General features: G+C 44.4%; 1 protein-coding gene across 1 annotated transcript in view; it reads left to right on the forward strand.

Annotated features, from left to right (window-relative positions):
* Positions 1 to 21064, forward strand: part of LOC133562844 (P2X purinoceptor 3-like) — a 124289-nt gene that overhangs the window by 99117 nt on the left and 4108 nt on the right. Inside the window, exons 10-11 of the mRNA XM_061916651.1 lie at positions 438 to 503; positions 19891 to 19968. Of these exons, the coding sequence (XP_061772635.1) occupies positions 438 to 503; positions 19891 to 19968 (144 nt within the window). The remainder of the gene's footprint in view (positions 1 to 437; positions 504 to 19890; positions 19969 to 21064) is intronic.

Below are 21064 nucleotides of genomic sequence, written 5' to 3' on the forward strand. Positions count from 1 at the left end.
TGATATTATGCGTGTTAACCTCATGGGTCCTCCCTGTTCAAACTATCCGAGGGCTTGAACAGTTTCTGAAGATTAAAAAATAGGAGCCCAAGAAACAAGCCAAAAAACAATATATTGTAAATTGAAGTTCTGGAACGTATCGGCACATCAATAAGAAAGCCAATATCGCACATCACAAAAAATAACCTATCCATCCATCCATTTTTCTACCGCTTATTCCCTTTTGGGGTTGGAGGGGGGGCTGGCGCCTATCTCAGCTACAATCGGGCGGAAGGCGGGGGTCATGTTTAATACACCAGGCATTTATAAAAGGGGCAGTCAAGCCCTTACTGTATTCAAGTGTTTTTACTGTTGGTCCCATGACAATTATTTTTGAAATTTCGGTCAGGTCTAGAGTCCAAAGCCCTAAGTGAGAACAGCATTTTTCTTCATTTCAGGCAGGAAAGTTCAACATGATTCCCACACTTATCAACATGGTGGCAGCTTTTACATCAATCGGAGTGGTAAGTGAAATCTGCATATGAGTGTGTGTGCATGAATGTGTGTAACATAGTGGAAATTAGGTCATTTTCTACCAGTCAACAGAGGACTCATGTCATTCTGTATAAACCTAATGTTTTTTTTTTTTTTTTTTTCTTTCAAAGCAAAACAACAAATACGATGAAATCTTATACATCATACTGAAGATGCAATTGCATTAAGGTTAATTGAAATGACATTGTCTTTGATGGTTTTGATCGTTTATATCAGGGGTAGGGAACCTATGGCTCTCGAGCCAGATGTGGCTCTTTTGATGACTGCATCTGGCTCTCAGATAAATCTTAGCTGACGTTGCTTAAGACGTTCAGTAATTGATAATTCCACTGGTAATAATTCCACAGTGTTAAAAACAACTTTCTAAATATAAAACATTCTCATGCATTTTAATCCATCCATCCGTTTCTACCGCACCTGTTCAAGAAGTCGCATTAATGGTCAAAAGTATTTTATTTATTATTGGTTACTTTCAGAATAACAATGTTATTAAAAATAATAAGAAATGCACACATTTAGTTTTTGTAATCTGGGGAAGTCCAAATGAAAGAAGAGGCATAGAATTATCTTGTCAAGGGTACAGGTCTACGGCTTTCTCCTCAGTGAGCTAAATTGAATCCAGTCTCGGTTTAATTCCTTGCTTCTTGTCTGTTTAATAGATGTCAATAGTGTTTGAACCTGACAGTTGATTTCAGTGTTAAACATATTATACGGCTTTCATTTGGAAATACATTTTAAAATATCTGGCTTTCGTGGCTCTCTCAGCCAAAAAGGTTCCCGACCGCTGGTTTATATTGATATACAAACCCCGTTTCCATATGAGTTGGGAAATTGTGTTAAATGTACATATAAACGAAATACAATTATTTGCAAATCATTTTCAACCCAAATTCAGTTGAATATGCTACAAAGACAACATGTTTGATGTTCAAACTGATAAATATATATTTATTTTTTTTGCAAATAATCATTAACTTAAGAATTTGATGCCAGCAACACGTGACAAGAAGTTGGGAAATGTGGCAATAAATACTGATAAAGTTCAGGAATGCTCATCAAATACTTATTTGGAACATCCCACAGGTGTGCAGGCTAATTGGGAACAGGTGGGTGCCATGATTGGGTATAAAAACAGCTTCCCCAAAAAATGCTCAGTCTTTTACAAGAAAGGATTGGGCGAGGTACACCTCTTTGTCAACAACTTTGTGAGCAAATAGTCAAACAGTTTAAAAACAACGTTTCTCAAAGTGCAATTGCAAGAAATTTAGTTATTTCAAAATCTACGGTCCATAATGTCATTAAAAGGTTCAGAGAACCTGGAGAAATCACTCCACGTAAGCGGCATGGCCGGAAACCAACATTGAATGACAGAGACCTTCGAACCCTCGGACGGCACTGTATCCAAAACCGACATCAATCTCTAAAGGATATCACCACATGGGCTCAGGAACAGTTCAGAACACCACTGTCACTAAATACAGTTGGTCGCTACATCTGTAAGTGCAAATTAAAGCTCTACTATGCAAAACGAAAGCCATTTATCAACAACATCCAGAAACGCCACCGGCTTCTGTGGGCCCGAGATCATCTAAGATGGACTGATGCAAAGTGGAAAAGTGTTCTGTGGTCTGAAGAGTTCACATTTGAAATTGTTTTTGGAAATTTTTGACATTGTGTCATCCGGACCAAAGGGGAAGCGAACCATCCAGACTTTTATCGACGCAAGGTTCAAAAGCCAGCATCTGTGATGGTATGGGGGTGCATTAGTGCCCAAGGCATAGGTAACCTACACATCTATGAAGGCACCATTAATGCTGAAAGGTACATACAGGTTTTGGAACAACATATGCTGCCATCCAAGCGCCATCTTTTTCATGGACGCCCCTGCTTATTTCAGCAAGACAATGCCAAGCCACATTCAGCATGTGTTACAACAGTGTGGCTTCATATAAAAAGAGTGCGGGTACTTTCCTGGCCCGCCTGCAGTCCAGACCTGTCTCCCATGTGTGGCGCAATATGAAGCGCAACATACTACAGCGGAGATCCCGGACTGTTGAACGACTAGAGCTCTACATAAAACAAAAATGGGAAAGAATTCCACTTGCAAAGCTTCAACAATTAGTTTCCTCAGTTCCCAAACATTTATTGAGTGTTGTTAAAAGAAAAGGTGATGTAACACAGTGGTGAACATGCCCTTTCCCAATTACTTTGGCAAGTGTTGCAGCCATAAAATTCTAAGTTAATAATTATTTGCAAAAAAATATATATGTTTATGAGTTTGAACATCAAATATCTTGTCTTTGTAGTGCATTCAATTGAATACGCGTTGAAAAGGATTTGCAAATCATGGTAATCCGTTTGTATTGACATCCAACACAATTTCCCAACTCCTATGGAAACGGGGTTTGTAAGTACAACAAATATTTTTATACTTTGAAATTGCTGGTTTTGATTATAAATATTTAAATTTGCCGTCATGTCAGTCTGTATAAACTAAGTAAGGTAGGTTTTAGCTCCAAGAAACTAATTAATTAATTAAACACTAATTAGGTCAAATAAAGGGTACGCAAACTCCCACTGCAGTTTAGGGAGGGCCACTATTTTATGTGTGGCCATTGCTCTAGGGCAGGGGTGCCCATTACGTCGATCGCGAGCTACCAGTCGACCGCGGGGGGTGTGTCAGTCGATCTCCAGCCAGGCTTTTAAAAAAAATAGACCTAAATATTGGTGATCATCAATCTTCACCAAGACGTCACTTAAATGACATTCACGGTACCGGAGGGTCTTGTGAGATGACGCTGGCTGCTGCAAGATCATTATTATGAAAATATGACCGAGAGGAAGGCGAGAAACACTTTTTATTTCAACAGACTCTCGCGCCGTACTTTCCGTCAAAACTCTAAAGGCCGACTGCACATTTCCTATCTTCACAATAAAAGCCCTGCTTCATGCTGCCTGCGCTAACTAAATACAGAGTCTCGGAAAACTGGCGTGCACAAGCGATCCCTCAGAAAGCTGGCGTGCACATCACTTGTGCACGCCAGCTTTCCGAGACTCTTATTTTGTTAGCGCAGGCAGCATGAAGCAGGGCTTTTATTGTGAAGATAGGAAATGTGCAGTCGGCCTTTAGAGTTTTGACGGAAGGGACGGCGCGAAAGTCTGTTGAAATAAAAAGTGTTTCTCGCCTTCCTCTCCGTCATTTTTTCATAATAATGAACTGGCAGCAGCCAGCGTCATCTCACAAGACCCTCGGGTGCCGTGAATGTCAATCAAGCAAGCTACGGAATTTGCCGCCAATGTTTTTCTTGTAAAGTGTATGGAAACTGGATGAATTAGATGCCAAAAACCAACCACTTTCATGTGGTATTGTACAGAAAGGACAACTTTTTTTCTCCTCCATTTGAAAATGTAGGCGTTATCATCATTACTGTCTGATTCCAATCAATGCAACTCATCAGAATCAGGTAATAAACCTACTTATATTCTTGTCTTCGTGAAAGAAAGACATCTATATGTGTTACACATGCTTGTATTATCATTAAACACATTTAACTTGTTTACAAAAAAGTCTCTTTCATAAATAAATAAATATAAATGATATATATAAATGAGGTAGATCCCCTCGAGTTGGTCAATTGAAAAGTAGCTCGCCTGCAGAAAAAGTGTGGGCACCCCTGGACTAGGGTGCAAGTCCCCTCTTGGCGATTTCCTTGAAAATGAATAATAAGGGTGGGGGTGAGAAGCGCTGCAGAGCAGGGACGGTGTAGGAGGTGTTTTGCAGTGGCTCTGCTGGAATGTGACATTTTATATATATTTTAAGAGCCCTTTTTAATAACTTCAATCGCATCTTACATAGTAGTAGTATCAATCAATCAATCAATCAATGTTTATTTATATAGCCCCAAATCACAAATGTCTCAAAGGACTGCACAAATCATTACGACTACAACATCCTCGGAAGAACCCACAAAAGGGCAAGGAAAACTCACACCCAGTGGGCAGGGAGAATTCACATCCAGTGGGACGCCAGTGACAATGCTGACTATGGGAAACCTTGGAGAGGACCTCAGATGTGGGCAACCCCCCCCCCCTCTAGGGGACCGAAAGCAATAGATGTCGAGCGGGTCTAACATGATACTGTGAAAGTTCAATCCATAGTGGCTCCAACACAGCCGCGAGAGTTCAGTTCAAGCGGATCCAAGACAGCAGCGAGAGTCCCGTCCACAGGAGACCATGTCAAGCGGAGGCGGATCAGCAGCGTAGAGATGTCCCCAACCGATACAGGCGAGCGGTCCATCCTGGGTCCCGACGAGCGGTCCATCCTGGGTCTCGACTCTGGACAGCCAGTACTTCATCCATGGTCATCGGACCGGACCCCCTCCACAAGGGAGGGGGGGACATAGGAGAAAGAGAAGAAGCGGCAGATCAACTGGTCTAAAAAGGAGGTCTATTTAAAGGCTAGAGTATACAGATGAGTTTTAAGGTGAGACTTAAATGCTTCTACTGAGGTAGCATCTCGAACTGTTACCGGGAGGGCATTCCAGAGTACTGGAGCCCGAACGGAAAACGCTCTATGGCCCGCAGACTTTTTTTGGGCTCTAGGAATCACTAATAAGCCGGAGTCTTTTGAACGCAGATTTCTTGCCGGGACATATGGTACAATACAATCGGCAAGATAGGCTGGAGCTAGACCGTGTAGTATTTTATACGTAAGTAGTAAAACCTTAAAGTATAAACAGTACACAAGCCTCTGGCCTCTCCAGAGCCCGATTAAACCAGAAAGATCTGTTGCTGATTTAACTCTGCTGCTGAACATGAAGAAGATGACGGTTGAAATGCGCAGTGACATTTTCAGTAAACTTAAGTCCATAGTCTCAGGCATAACTAGAAGAGAAATAACCGCTGCTTTGAAGCCATTGGATAACAAACTTTCGTCCCATGGCGAGGTGACTGCAGCATTCCGCTGATGCTCACAATGGCAAACTAACCGACCAACATGCTAATGTTAGCAAGCTAACTACTACTGTGGATTTCCTATCAAAGAAATGTGAGGACTAGGTAAGTCGCTCAAGGTGGAACAACTTTACTCCGACCGTAGCTCGTAAACGGGCCATCTTTGCTCCAGTAAAGAAGAGGCTCCATTCCTGCCCCAACATGAAGTTTGGTCTTCCCTACCCAACACCGCTATGGATCACTCTACTAAATGGCCAGACCCACAAAAGTTTGAAAACTCAATACAGGCAGTAGACTTTGTGGACGAAAACATTGAAGAATCATTAGAGGGAAAATACAAGTTGACTTTATATGCCTATTTATTTTATCCATTAAACCATCCATCCATCCATCATCTTCCGCTTATCCGAGGTCGGGTCGCGGGGGCAGCAGCCTAAGCAGGGAAGCCCAGACTTCCCTATCTCCAGCCACTTCGTCTAGCTCTTCCCGGGGGATCCCGAGGCGTTCCCAGGCCAGCCGGGAGACATAGTCTTTCCAACGTGTCCTGGGTCTTCCCCGTGTCCTCCTACCAGCTGGACGTGCCCTAAACACATCCCTAGGGAGGCGTTCGGGTGGCATCCTGACCAGATGCCCGAACCACCTCATCTGGCTCCTCTCGATGTGGAGGAGCAGCGGCTTTACGTTGACCTCCTCCCGGATGGCAGAGCTTCTCACCCTATCTCTAAGGGAGAGCCCCGCCACCCGGCGGAGGAAACTCATTTCGGCCGCTTGTACCCGTGATCTTATCCTTTCGGTCATGACCCAAAGCTCATGACCATAGGTGAGGATGGGAACGTAGAGCGACCGGTAAATTGAGAGCTTTGCCTTCCGGCTCAGCTCCTTCTTCACCACAACGGATCGATACAACGTCCGCATTACTGAAGACGCCGCACCGATCCGCCTGTCGATCTCACGATCCACTCTTCCCCCACTCGTGAACAAGACTCCTAGGTACTTGAACTCCTCCACTTGGGGCAGGGTCTCCTCCCCAACCCGGAGATGGCACTCCACCCTTTTCCGGGCGAGAACCATGGACTCGGACTTGGAGGTGCTGATTCTCATTCCGGTCGCTTCACACTCGGCTGCGAACCGATCCAGTGAGAGCTGAAGATCCCGGCCAGATGAAGCCATCAGGACTACATCATCTGCAAAAAGCAGAGACCTAATCCCGTGGCCACCAAACCGGAACCCCTCAACGCCTTGACTGCGCCTAGAAATTCTGTCCATAAAAGTTATGAACAGAATCGGTGACAAAGGACAGCCTTGGCGGAGTCCAACCTTCACTGGGAACGTGTCCGACTTACTGCCAGCAATGCGGACCAAGCTCTGACACTGATCATACAGGGAGCGGACTGCCACAATAAGACATTCCGATACCCCATACTCTCTGAGCACTCCCCACAGGACTTCCCGAGGGACACGGTCGAATGCCTTCTCCAAGTCCACAAAGCACATGTAGACTGGTTGGGCAAACTCCCATGCACCCTCAAGAACCCTGCCGAGAGTATAGAGCTGGTCCACAGTTCCACGACCAGGACGAAAACCACACTGTTCCTCCTGAATCAGAGGTTCGACTATCCGGCGAAGCCTCCTCTCCAGTACACCTGAATAAACCTTACCGGGAAGGCTTAGGAGTGTGATCCCACGATAGTTGGAACACACCCTCCGGTCCCCCTTCTTAAAGAGAGGGACCACCACCCCGGTCTGCCAATCCAGAGGTACCGCCCCCGATGTCCACGCGATGCTGCAGAGTCTTGTCAACCAAGACAGCCCCACAGCATCCAGAGCCTTAAGGAACTCCGGGCGGATCTCATCCACCCCCGGGGCCTTGCCGCCGAGGAGCTTTTTAACTACCTCAGCGACCTCAGCCCCAGAAATAGGAGAGTCCACTACAGATTCCCCAGGCACCGCTTCCTCAAAGAAAGACGTGTTGGTGGGATTGAGGAGGTCTTCGAAGTATTCCCTCCACTGATCCACAACATCCGCAGTCGAAGTCAGCAGAACACCATCCGCACCATACACGGTGTTGATAGTGCACTGCTTCCCCTTCCTGAGGCGCCGTATGGTGGTCCAGAATCGCTTCGAAGCCGTCCGGAAGTCGTTTTCCATGGCTTCCCCGAACTCTTCCCATGTCCGAGTTTTTGCCTCCGCGACCGCTAAAGCTGCACACCGCTTGGCCCATCGGTACCCGTCCACTGCCTCCGGAGTCCTATGAGCCAAAAGAACCCGATAGGACTCCTTCTTCAGCTTGACGGCATCCCTCACTGCTGGTGTCCACCAACGGGTTCTGGGATTACCGCCACGACAGGCACCAACAACCTTGCGGCCACAGCTCCAATCAGCCGCCTCGACAATAGAGGTTCGGAACATGGTCCACTCGGACTCAATGTCCCGCACCTCCCTCGTGACATGTTCAAAGTTCTCCCGGAGGTGTGAATTGAAACTCTCTCTGACAGGAGACTCTGCCAGACGTTCCCAGCAGACCCTCACAATGCGCTTGGGCCTGCCAGGTCTGTCCGGCATCCTCCCCCACCATCGCAGCCAACTCACCACCAGGTGGTGATCGGTAGAAAGCTCCGCCCCTCTCTTCACCCGAGTGTCCAAAACATAAGGCCGCAAATCCGATGACACAACTACAAAGTCGATCATGGAACTGCGGCCTAGGGTGTCCTGGTGCCAAGTGCACATATGGACACCCTTATGTTTGAACATGGTGTTTGTTATCGACAAACTGTGACGAGCACAAAAGTCCAATAACAAAACACCACTCGGGTTTAGATCCGGGCGACCATTCTTCCCAATCACGCCTCTCCAGGTTTCACTGTCGTTGCCAACATGAGCGTTGAAGTCTCCCAGTAGGACAAGGGAATCACCCGGAGGAGCACTTTCCAGTACTCCCTCGAGTGTACCCAAAAAGGGTGGGTATTCTGAACTGCTGTTTGGTGCGTAAGGAACAGGCCCGACCACCAGGCGCTCGCCATCGTGCCCCAATTCCGGGCCTGGCTCCAGAGCGGGGCCCCGGTGACCCACGTCCGGGCGAGGGAAATCTGGGTTCATTTCGTTGTAATTCCATAGAAGTCTTTGAGCTGCTCTTTGTCTGATCACTCACCTAGGACCTGTTTGTCTTGGGAGACCCTACCAGGGGGCATGAAAACCCCCAGACAACATAGCTCCTAGGATCATTGGGACACGCAAACTCCTCTACCACGGTAAGGTAGCAGCTCAGAGAGGAGCCATTAAACCATATCCAATTATATTTACAATCTGCAATGTACTATATGTGAAAATACTGCCTGAACATCACAAAATGCCACAAATATAGTCTTTGATTGAAACTTTGATTGATTGGAACTCTTATTAGTAGATAGCACAGTACAGTACATATTCCGTACAATTGACCACTAAATGTAACACCCGAATAAGATTTTCAACTTTTTCAAGTCGGGGTCCACGTTAATCAATTCTGACATTCTGAATATTCCACTCTTCAGCAATTTTCATAGATTGTACGTCACTGTAGTAATGCTTTTGTACTCTGACCATGGGGTCATTAACCGAGAGGTTGGACGACTTTAACATCAACCAAGATGGCAAAAAAGACACAAAAGGATACTAGTTGCGGCAACTTCTTTTTAACTCATTGAATTAAGGATTGCAATTGAATTTTCATCCAAAAAGAATTATGTGAGCGTCCCGTTAGTCGGCATTCTAGCAGGAGTGGAAATTGTACAGTAAGTGTGTTTTTTTATAATGGTTAGTTTGTATGCTTATAACCCAAAAACGCTGCTGAGGCTATAGTGTAACAATAAAGCTGCATCCGTTTAGCACTCGGCTTCTAAAACCCTTTGGTCATCCTCTTTGTGTTCGGGCTGAAAAAAATAAGGTTCTGGATCATAATTTTTACCAAAGTAAGTGTTGTGGAGCAGCACGGTGGAGAGGGGTTAATGCGCCTGCCTTACAATACGGAGGTCCTGGGTTGACGACATTGTCGTGTTTGGAAAAACAAAGCAGGAACACGACAGCTCGACCGCACCAGAGAGAGAGGCATATGCCTGAATCCAGATAAATGCCGCATTTGTGTTTTTGAGGTGAGCTACTTTGGCCATAAGCTCACAGCCAACTGTTTGAGACCGGACCCACTTAAGGTGAGAGCCATCAGAGACATGCCACCGCCAACAAGTGAGGCATAGCTCGAAACCGTGCTAGGCATGGTCGACTACCTCGCGAGATTTGGACCCAACCTAGCTGAGGTGTGTGCACCACTCAGACTACTGCCAACACAGGACAAAGAGTTCAGAAGATGAAATAAATCATCACAGCTTACTTTGATCCTAAAAAAGAAGTGATACTACAAGTGGATGCGTCGAAAAACGGCCTGGGTGCAACCATCATGCAGGAAGGAAGACCTGTAGCATATGCATCCAAGCTGCTCACCAGAACAGAGCAAAATTACGCCCAAATCGAGATGAAGCTGTATACAGTCCTGTATGGGTGTAAGAGGTTTCATGAGTACCTCTATGGGCGAAACATAACTGTGGAATCAGACCACAAACCACTTGAGACCATTCTCCGCAAACCCTTAGCCCCTGCTCCACCCCGTTTACAGTGCATGATGCTTGCATTGCAAAAATACAGCATAACTCTCACCCACAGACCAGGCAAAGAGATCCCTATAGCCGACACACTGTTGAGAAAATCCATGGATGAAGAGGACGAGTCTCTATCTGACGCTATGGAGACACAAGTGCATACTGTCATTAGCACAGCCCCAGTGAGTACTGACAGGCTGGATCATCAAAATGGAGACAGCTCAGGACGAGCAGCTCTCCAAGCTAAAGCATGTCATCCGGTCAGGCTGGCCAAAGACACAAAAACGATGTCACCCACTCGTCAGCGATTACTGGATCCACCGTGACAAGATCACAGAAGCCGATGGGATCCTCCTAAAGGGTGAGAAAATAATCATTCCACACAACTTCAGGCCACACAAGCTAAAATGCATCCACACAGGACATTTAGGAGTTGAGAAGAGCACACACAGGGCAAGAGACATGATGTTTTGGCCTGGCATGGGTCAACAGATTGAGGAAACAGTCCAAAGATGTGACATATGCCAAACACATCGTAGTGCAGACACCATAGAACCCATGCTCTCACATGACAACCCAGAGACACCATGGGAGACTGTAGCAACAAATCTATTCACATGGAACTCTGAGAAGTACATCATAATCTGTGACTACCTCAGCAGATACTTTGAAATTGAGCGCCTGCATAACATCACCACAGCCGCTGTCATTCACAAGATCAGAAACAGAATCAGAAGAGTTTTTATTGCCATTGTTTGAGAAGCTGGCGTGCACAAGTGATGTGCACGCCAGCTTTCTGAGGGATCGCTTGTGCACGCCAGTTTTCCGAGACTCTGTATTTAGTTAGCGCAGGCAGCATGAAGCAGGGCTTTTATTGTGAAGATAGGAAATGTGCAGTCGGCCTTTAGAGTTTTGACGGAAAGTACGGCGCGAGAGTCTGTTGAAATAAAAAGTGTTTCTCGCCTTCCTCTCGGTCATATTTTAATAATAATGATATTGCAGCAGCCAGCGTCATCTCACAAGACCCTCCGGTACCGTGAATGTCATTTAAGTGACGTCTTGGTGAAGATTGATGATCACTAATTTTTAGGTCTATTTTTTTTCAAAGCCTGGCTGGAGATCGACTGACACACCCCCCGCGGTCGACTGGTAGCTCGCGATCGACGTAATGGGCACCCTTGGTCTAACTGATCTTTTTTGTAACACTGTTAAATGAATGAAGTGCACATTAGTAGTTATTTCCCCATATTTCTGCACAATAACTCAGATATAGTAACACTAGCGAACAGTAGAGAATATAGAGTTATTTAAGTCCAAAACGTATTTTGCTTTGTTCATTATCTCATATAAAATGTTGTTCATTTTATATATGAGATGTCCTGTTAATATTGTCATCTATTATTACACACAAAAATATAGGTTTTTTACCCTTTCAATGTCTACTCGGTCTATTTGTGTTTGTGTATGATGCTCTTTTGATGTGCGAACATGGAAGAGAATGCAGTGCGTCAGGTTGGATGCTACATGGAGTAATGTATGGAACTCAGTACCTGAGGAGGTTAAGCTAGTCACAATTTACAAAGCTTTTACAAAAAAAATGGAAAATGTGGCCTACAGCTGCCAGCACTAAAAGATGAGCCTGTTTTGGTGCTAAGATAAATTTGTGAATGTCGTGATGTTATATTATATTTTTATCATATTGTATATGGATTGTGTGCTTTTTTCTTTTTCTCTCTCTTTTCTTTTTCTTTGAAATTGGAATTTTACAACCGGTACTTTTTTTACATCATGGCCAGGGGGACTTTTTTAACCATGTGTAGTCATGTGTTTTATGAAATTGCATTGTCCCCTGTGAAAAAAAAAAATCTAATCTGAACGAAATGTGGCGGTAATTTTACTGTTGGCCTTGGCTTGCCATCAATGTAGGCCTATGCGAAATATTATATATTATAATATAACATTTATTTGATGGTGGTCTATGCGCTCAAACATTTTAGCAGGGTAATGCCAACAATCTGTCCCAACTCCCGACCAAAATATTGCTGCGTAAATTTACAAACATCTGTAAAATGTGGCATAATTACTTAGTGAACCATCTTGCAAGAAGAATAAACAAGAGAAACCTACAGTGTACATCTTGTTGATTGCCATTTGAAGTTCCTTAGAGTCGGATTTGGATTGGGCTCCGTATCTGGCAACCTCAGTCAGGGAGAGTGGGGTACTGTGATTGCAGTACCATTTCTGGCCACATTACTACATATGGCACCTTTTAATTGCAAATATTACATCCATCCATCCATTTTCTACCGCTTGTCCCTTTTGGAGGTTGCTGGAGCCATTTAGGGGAATACATTCAGTTATTTTAAATTATACTCCACATAATATTTACATTTACATTTACATTTACATTTAAAAGTACAACCATTTACAATTTTTTTTTAAATAATCAACTGCTATATTGTAGAGCTGAGGGATTATTTAAAATTAATCCGAAAACTCGGCTGGACTTTTAGAGGAGACGTTTCTATTAACAATTACATCAAAACATTTTTAAGAATAATAGGTTAGTCGCACTCGCAATGTTGCTGTATTTAGAAAGACAAAGAAGACTTCTGCCTTTCTGAAACATCAGGATTTTTTTGACAGGACATCCAACTACAGAACATTATCATCCTGTGAACAAAGCTGATTGTTGACTGCCATATAACATTTTATTAAAAAAACGTATCAAATAAAGAAATCATATAATAAAACTTTCATAATTCGTAGCATCCATCCATCTTCTTCCGCTTATCCGAAGTTGGGTCGCAGGGGCAGCAGCCTAAGCAGGGAAGCCCGGACTTCCCTCTCCCCAGCCACTTTGTTCCCAGGCCAGCGGGGAGACATAGTCTTCCCAACGTGTCCTGGATCTTCCCCGTGGCCTCCTACCGGTTGGATGTGCCCTAAACACCTCCCTAGGGAGGCGTTCAGGTGGCATCCTGACCAGATTTCCGAGCCACCTCATCTGGCTCCTCTCAATGTAGAGGAGCAGCGGCTTTACTTTGAGCTCCTCCCGGATGGCAGAGCTTCTCACCCTATCTCTAAGGGAGAACCCCGCCACCCGGCGGAGGAAACTCATTTCGCCCGCTTGTACCCGTGATGTTATCCTTTCGGTCATGACCCAAAGCTCATGACCATAGGTGAGGATGGGAACGTAGATCGACCGGTAAATTGAGAGCTTTGCCTTCCGGCTCAGCTCCTTCTTCACCACAACTGATCGGTACAACGTCCGCATTACTGAAGACGCCGCACCGATCCGCCTGTTGATGTCACTATTCACTCTTCCCCCACTCGTGAACAAGACTCCTAGGTACTTGAACTCCTCCACTTGGGGCAGGGTCTCCTCCCCAACCCGGAGATGGCACTCCACCCTGTTCCGGGCAAGAACCATGGACTCGGACTTGGAGGTGCAGATTCTCATTCCGGTCGCTTCACACTCAGCTGCGAACTGATCCAGTGAGAGCTGAAGATCCCGGCCAGATGAAGCCATCAGGACCACATCATCTGCAAAAAGCAGAGACCTAATCCCGCGGCCACCAAACCGGAACCCCTCAACGCCTTGACTCCGCCTAGAAATTCTGTCCATAAAAGTTATGAACAGAATCGGTGACAAAGGACAGCCTTGGCTAGTCCAACTCTCACTGGAAACGTGTCCGACTTACTGCCAACAATGCGGACCAAGTTCTGACAATGCTCATACAGGTAGCTGACCGCCACAATAAGACAGTCCGATACCCCATACTCTCTGAGCCCTCCCCACAGGATTTCCCGAGGGGCACGGTCGAATGCCTTCTCCAAGTCCACAAAGCACATGTAGACGGGTTGGGGAAACTCCCATGCACCCTCAAGAACCCTGCCGAGAGTATAGCGCTGGTCCACAGTTCCACGACCAGGACGAAAACAACACCATTCCTCCTGAATCCGAGGTCCGACTCTCCGGCGTAGCCTCCTCTTCAGTACACCTGAATAAACCTTACCGAGAAGGCTGAAGAGTGTGATTCCAGGATAGTTTGAACACACCTTCCGGTCCCCCTTCTTAAAGAGAGGGACCGCTACCCCGGTCTGCCAATCCAGAGGTACCGCCCCCGATGTCCACGCGATACTGCAGAGTCTTGTCAACCAAGACAGCCCCACAGCATCCAGAGCCTTAAGGAACTCCGGGCGGATCTCATGCACCCCCGGGGCCTTTCCGCCGGAGAGCTTTTTAACTACCTCAGCAACCTCAGCCCCAGAAATAAGAGAGCCCACCACAGATTCTCCAGGCACCGCTTCCTCATAAGAATACTTTTTGGTGGGATTGAGGAGGTCTTCGAAGTATTCCTTCCACTGATCCACAACATCCGCAGTCGAAGTCGGCAGAAAACCATCCGCACCATACACGGTGTTGACAGTGCACTGCCTCCCCCTCCTGAGGCGGCGTATGGTGGTTCAGAATCGCTTCGAAGCCGTCCGGAAGTCGTTTTCCATGGCTTCCCCGAACTCCTCCCATGTCCGAGTTTTTGCCTCCGCGACCATTAAAGCTGCACACCGCTTGGCCCGTCGGTACCCATCCGCTGCCTCCAGAGTCCTAGGAGCCAAAAGAACCCGGTAGGACTCCTTCTTCAGCTTGACGGCATCCCTCGCTGCTGGTGTCCACCAACGGGTTCTGGGATTACCGCCACGACAGGCACCAACGACCTTGCGGTCACAGCTCCAATCAGCCGCTTCGACAATAGAGGTACACTCGGACTCAATGTCCTGCACCTCCCTTGTGATTTGTTCAAAGTTCTTCCGGAGGTGGGAATTGAAACTCTCTCTGACAGGAGACTCTGCCAGACGTTTCCAGCAGACCCTCACAATGCGCTTGGGCCTGCCAGGTCTGTCCGACATCCTCCCCCACCATCGCAGCCAACTCACCACCAGGTGGTGATCGGTAGAAAGCTCCGCCCCTCTCTTCACCCGAGTGTCCAAAACATGAGTCCGCAAATCCGATGACACAACTACAAAGTCGATCATGGAACTGCGGCCTAGGGTGTCCTGGTGCCAAGTGCACATATGGACACCCTTATGTTTGAACATGGTGTTTGTTATGGACAATCCGTGACGAGCACAAAAGTCCAATAACAAAACACCACTCGGGTTTAGATCCGGGCGGCCGTTCTTCCCAATCACGTCTCTCCAGGTTTCACTGTCGTTGCCAACATGAGCGTTGAAGTCCCCAAGTAGGAAAAGGGAATCACCCGGGGGAGCAATTTTTAGTACTCCCTCGAGTGTACCCAAAAAGGGTGGGTACTCTGAACACTTGTTTGGTGCGTAAGCACAAACAACAGTCAGGACCCGTCCCCCCACCCGAAGGCGGAGGGAAGCTACCCTCTCGTCCACTGGATTGAACTCTAACGTGCAGGCTTTGAGTAGGGGGGCAACGAAAATTGCCACCCCAGCCCGTCGCCTCTCACTGCCGGCAACGCCAGAGTGGAAGAGAGTCCAGTCCCTCTCGAGAGAACTGGTTCCAGAGCCCTTGCTGTGCGTCGAGGTGAGTCCGACTATATCCAACCGGAACTTCTCTACCTCGCGCACTAGCTCAGGCTCCTTCCCCCCCAATGAGGTGACGTTCCACATCCCAAGAGCTAGCTTATGTAGCTGAGGATCGGACCACCAAGTGCCCTGCCTTCAGCTGCCGCCCAGCTCACATCACACACCAACCTCTATGGTCCCTGCTATGGGTGGTGAGCCCATTGGAGGGATGACCCACGTTGCCTCTTCGGCCCCCATGGTGACAGGCCCGGCCACCAGGCTCTTGCCATCGTGCCCCAACTCCGGGCCTGGCTACAGAACGGGGCCCCGGTGACCCGCGTCCCCGCGAGGGAAATCTGAGTCCATTATGTTGTAATTCCATAGAAGTCTTTGAGCTGCACTTTGTCTGATATCTCACCTAGGACCTGTTTGTAGGGGTGTAACGGTACACAAAAATTTCGGTTCGGTACCTACCTCGGTTTAGAAGTCACGGTGCGTTTAATTTTTGGTACAGTAAGAAAACAATAAAATATTCATTTTTGGGTTATTTTTTTTACCAAATTTGTAAACAATGGCTTTATCCTTTTAACATCTGGAACACTATAATAATTCTGCCCACGTTAATCCACATTTAACTGCCTCAAGTTGTTGCTTTGATTAAATAAAATGACAAAAACTTTCTTCTACATATAAAAAGTGCAACATTAAACAGTTTCAAGTCAACTCATCATGCTTAATTTATTACAGCATTTGGGAAGCTTATAGTTGACTTTTATTATGTAAATGTTATATTTTTGTCAACATGTGATAGCAGGGACCCTGCCATTCAAAACTAGGCTGCTACATTACTAATGATTACTGTAACTATAGCTGAAAAAATAGTACAATGGCAATAGGAGAGACTATTCATCCCTGTACACAATGGACTACATGTTAGTTCATGTGAAATAACAGACAGACAGGGCTCTGCTGCCCCTAACACACGCACACACACACACGCACACACACACACGCACACACACACGCACACACACACACTCACACACACGCACGCACACACACACACACACACACACACACACACACACACAGCAAAATGAGCTAACGTAATGCTAAAAGCTAACTAGCCTTCACCTCAAGCCAGAACTGTAAGCGAGCTGAGCTGCAGTTTAAGTTTCTAGAAGGTCAACGGGCTCATAGTGATGTTTGTAATAGTTGTGACTAGGAAGTGTTTTTTATAATTGTTAAACACATATCTGCTCGACGCTGAAGCATTGACATGCGTTCTGAATACGCAGTGCTGATTGGCTGTTCCATCGCTCTGAATATGCACTGCTGATTGGCTTTGTATGTAACTAATCAGATGGTTGTGTGGGCGGGACAATGCTGGGTGCTCACAGCTCAGACAGAGGCAGAAAGCAGAGCAGCTTGTTAAGACTTTAGTTTACAAACTCGTTCGATACACCTTTGTACCAAACCGAAACCCCCGTACCGAAACGGTTCAACACAAATACACGTACCGTTACACGACTACCTGTTTGTCTTGGGAGACCCTACCCGGGGGCATGAAAGCCCCCGGACAACATAGCTCCTAGGATAATTGGGACATGCAAACTCCTCTACCACGGTAAGGTGGCAGCTCAGAGAGGAGATTCATTGCATAACTATTAAAAATGTTTTCTAACTTTAAAATCATTTTACATGCTTTGTAAATAATCATGGTCCTTCTGTTAAGAATAACAATCATTTAATATATAATAATAACTTCAATATTCAATTAATAGTAAAGGTATCCTTACGGCCTCTTAGTGCTGAAAGATATACTGCATAATATGTAAAACCAATTTTGCAAGTACAAAGTTGATCAGAGTGCTTTACGAACTAGATAAGTAGTCGAAAATTAACATAAGTAGTCCACTATATTATGTCTAAAATACATGATTTCTCTCTGAGCAGGAGATAAATCTGCCTAAAGCAACACACGTAGGCCTACTTAGGATCAGAGATGGGTAGAGTAGCCAGAAATTGTACTCAAGTAAGAGTACTGTTACTTTAGAGATATATTACTCAAGTAAAAGTAAGGAGTAGTCACCCAAATATTTACTTGAGTAAAGGTAAAAAGTATGTTGTGAAAAAACTACTCAAGTACTGAGTAACTGATGAGTAACCTGTTCGTTTAATGATTACGGCAACAAATAATGCACAAAAACATAAAAATAGCAATGAGCAAATTCAGAGCCAGGAATATCTCTTAATCATTTAAAACAATATTATAAATTAAATAATAATACATTATAATAAAAAAAAAATTAAGGCAAATTGAGCCACAATAACTTAACAGCACCATAGGCTCAGTAGGCATTCATTGATTGATTGATTGATTGATTGAAACTTGTATTAGTAGATTGCACAGTACAGTACATATTCCGTACAATTGACCACTAAATGGTAACACCCCAATACATTTTTCATCGTTAATCAATTACTTAATAAATGACCAAGTCGAGGTGATCTACCTCATATATACATATACATATACATATACACATATCATATATATATATATATATATATATATACATACACACACTCACATATATATATATATGTATATATATATATACACATACCTTTATATATACAGTATATAATTTATATTTTGCCATTTTTGTTCACATGTTAAAGGTGTTTTAATGAATATACATGCATGTTTAACATATAGATTCCTATCTTTAATGAAGACAAGAATATAAATTGGTGTATTACCTGATTCTGATGACTTGCATTGATTGAAATCAGACAGTATAGTGCTGATAACGTCCCGGTTTTCAAATGGAGGAGAAAATAAGTTTCTCTTTTCTGTCTAATACCACATGAAAGTCGTTGGTTTTTGGCATCTTATTCGTCCAGCTTCCATATTTGTTTTTATACACTTTACAAGAAATACATTGGCGGCAAACTCCGTAGCTTGCTAGTTTGCGCTGGCTTTCCGAGACTCTTATTTTGTTAGCGGAGGCGCGATGGAGCGGCACTTTTATTGTGAAGACAGGAACTGTGCGATCGGTCTTTAGGCTTGTGACGGGAAGTACGGTTGAAATAAAAAGTGTCTTTTTTCCTTTACACTTTTTATTGATTGGTTGATTGATTGAAACTTTTATTATTAGATTGCACAGTACAGTACATATTCCGTACAGTTGACCACTAAATGGTAACACCCCAATAAGTTTTTCAACATGTCGGGTTCTACGTGTGACGGTCACGTGACCACCTGGCTCTGTTTGATTGGTCCAACGTCAGCAGTGACTGCATTTGATTGGTGAAACGCAGGCATGCGTAGTTCCTACTTTGAATGCGTGTCTGACAAAATCAAAACAAACAAAGCCTGCATTAACAGATCGATAAAAAAAAAAAAGTAGCGAGTAACCAGCTGATTGCAGATAAATGGAGCGTAGTAAAAGTAGCGTTTCTTCTCTATAAATATACTCAAGTAAAAGTAAAAGTATGTTACATAAAAACTACTCTTAGAAGTACAATTTATCCCAAAAGTTACTCAAGTAGATGTAACGGAGTAAATGTAGCGCGTTACTACCCACCTCTGCTTAGGATGAATATAAAAAACAACTTTTGCTTCATAATTTCACATTTTGAAGCTTTTTTAAAACTTGATTTTGAGCCCCTCAGTCCTTCCGTCTTCTTCGACGGTGTTTTACCTGTTTCCGGCTGTTGTAAGCCTTGCCCTCAAGCACCCACTGTCATTAGTTTAAAACCGTAAAACAAAGAAGCAAAACTGGAACAAAAAAATAAACAAAACCGATAAAAGGAGAAGCGGATCAGGAAAAAACAAAAGTTGAACATAACCTTTGAAACACACAAAGACAATAGAAAAGTGTACAAAAATATGAATATATATGCATGTCATGATTCCAAAAAATATCCACCAAAAATATTGTATTTTTTAAATGTTTATATTCATATGTTGCAGAAACTTGCTTTAGTGCCATCAAAACTTTTTTTTTTTGTACAATGTGGTAATTGTTTTTTCGGTACCAACTTTTACTGGCAGTGCTCTTGCTCCATATGTGTGTGCATGTGTCTGTGTGTGTGTGTGTGTCTGTGTGTGTGTGTGCTCAGCGGGGATGGATGACATCTGTTGATCCAAGAATTAAGGCTCCTGTTCATCTAGAGGCCTGTATTTATATCACCCTGTTCCTCATCATTACTAAAACAAGTTATTATCATATAGGGTACTGTCCTGTGCGACATCATACTGCTCAACTTCCTGAAGGGAGCAGATATGTACAAGGCCAAGAAATTTGAAGAGGTAAGTTAATCTATAAAAGACACATATCAGGAAACCGTGGATTCGAAAATTGTTTAATTGATGTTAAGAACAAACAAAAATAACAAGATACTTGGTAGAATACTTATCTGTTCTGTTAAAGCTTATACAGGTGCTGGTCATATTATTAGAATATCATGAAAAAGTTGATTTATTTCATTAATTATATTTAGAAAGTCAAATTTGTAGAATGTATACATTCATTCGTAACAGACTGATACATTTCAAGTGTTTTTTTTGGCCAAATAAGAGATGATTATAGCTGACAACCAATGAAAACCCTAAATTCAACATCTCAGAAAATTAGAATATGGTGAAAAGGTCACATATTGAAGACACCTGGTGCCACACTCTAATTAGCTAACTAACTCAAAACACCTGGAAAAGCCTTTAAATGGTCTCTCGTTTTGATTCTGTATGACACACAATCATGGGGAAGACTGCTGACTTGACAACTGTCCAAAAGATGACCATTGATACTTTAAAGAAGGAGGGCAAGACACAAAAGGTCATTGCCAAAGAGGTTGGATGTTCCCAGAGCTCTGTGTCCAAGCACATTAATAGAGAGGCGAAGGGAAGACAAAGATGTGGTAGAAAAAAGTGTACAAGCAAGAGGGATAACCGCGCCCTGGAGAGGATTGTCAAACAAAACCGATTCAAAAATGTTGGGGAGATCCACAAAGAGTGGACTGCAGCTGGAGTCAGTGCTTCAAGAACCACCATGCACCGACGTATGCAAGATATGGGCTTCAGCTGTCTCATTCCTTGTGTAAAGCCACTCTTGAATAAGAGACAACGTCAAAAGCGTCTCGCCTGGGCTCAAGACAAAAAGGACTGGACTGCTGCTGAGTGGTCCAAAGTTATGTTTTCAGATGAAAGTAAATTTTGCATCTCCTTTGGAAATCAAGGTCCCAGAGTCTGGAGGAAGACAGGAGATGCACAGAATCCACGTTGCCTGAAGTCCAGTGTCAAATTTCCACAATCGGTAATGGTCTGGGGTGCCATGTCATTTGCTGGTGTTGGTCCACTGTGTTTCCTGAGGTCTAGGGTCAATGCAGCAGTCTACCAGGAAGTTTTA

This window comes from Nerophis ophidion, linkage group LG12, assembly GCF_033978795.1.
Source record: "Nerophis ophidion isolate RoL-2023_Sa linkage group LG12, RoL_Noph_v1.0, whole genome shotgun sequence".
Taxonomy (NCBI): Eukaryota; Metazoa; Chordata; class Actinopteri; order Syngnathiformes; family Syngnathidae; genus Nerophis; species Nerophis ophidion.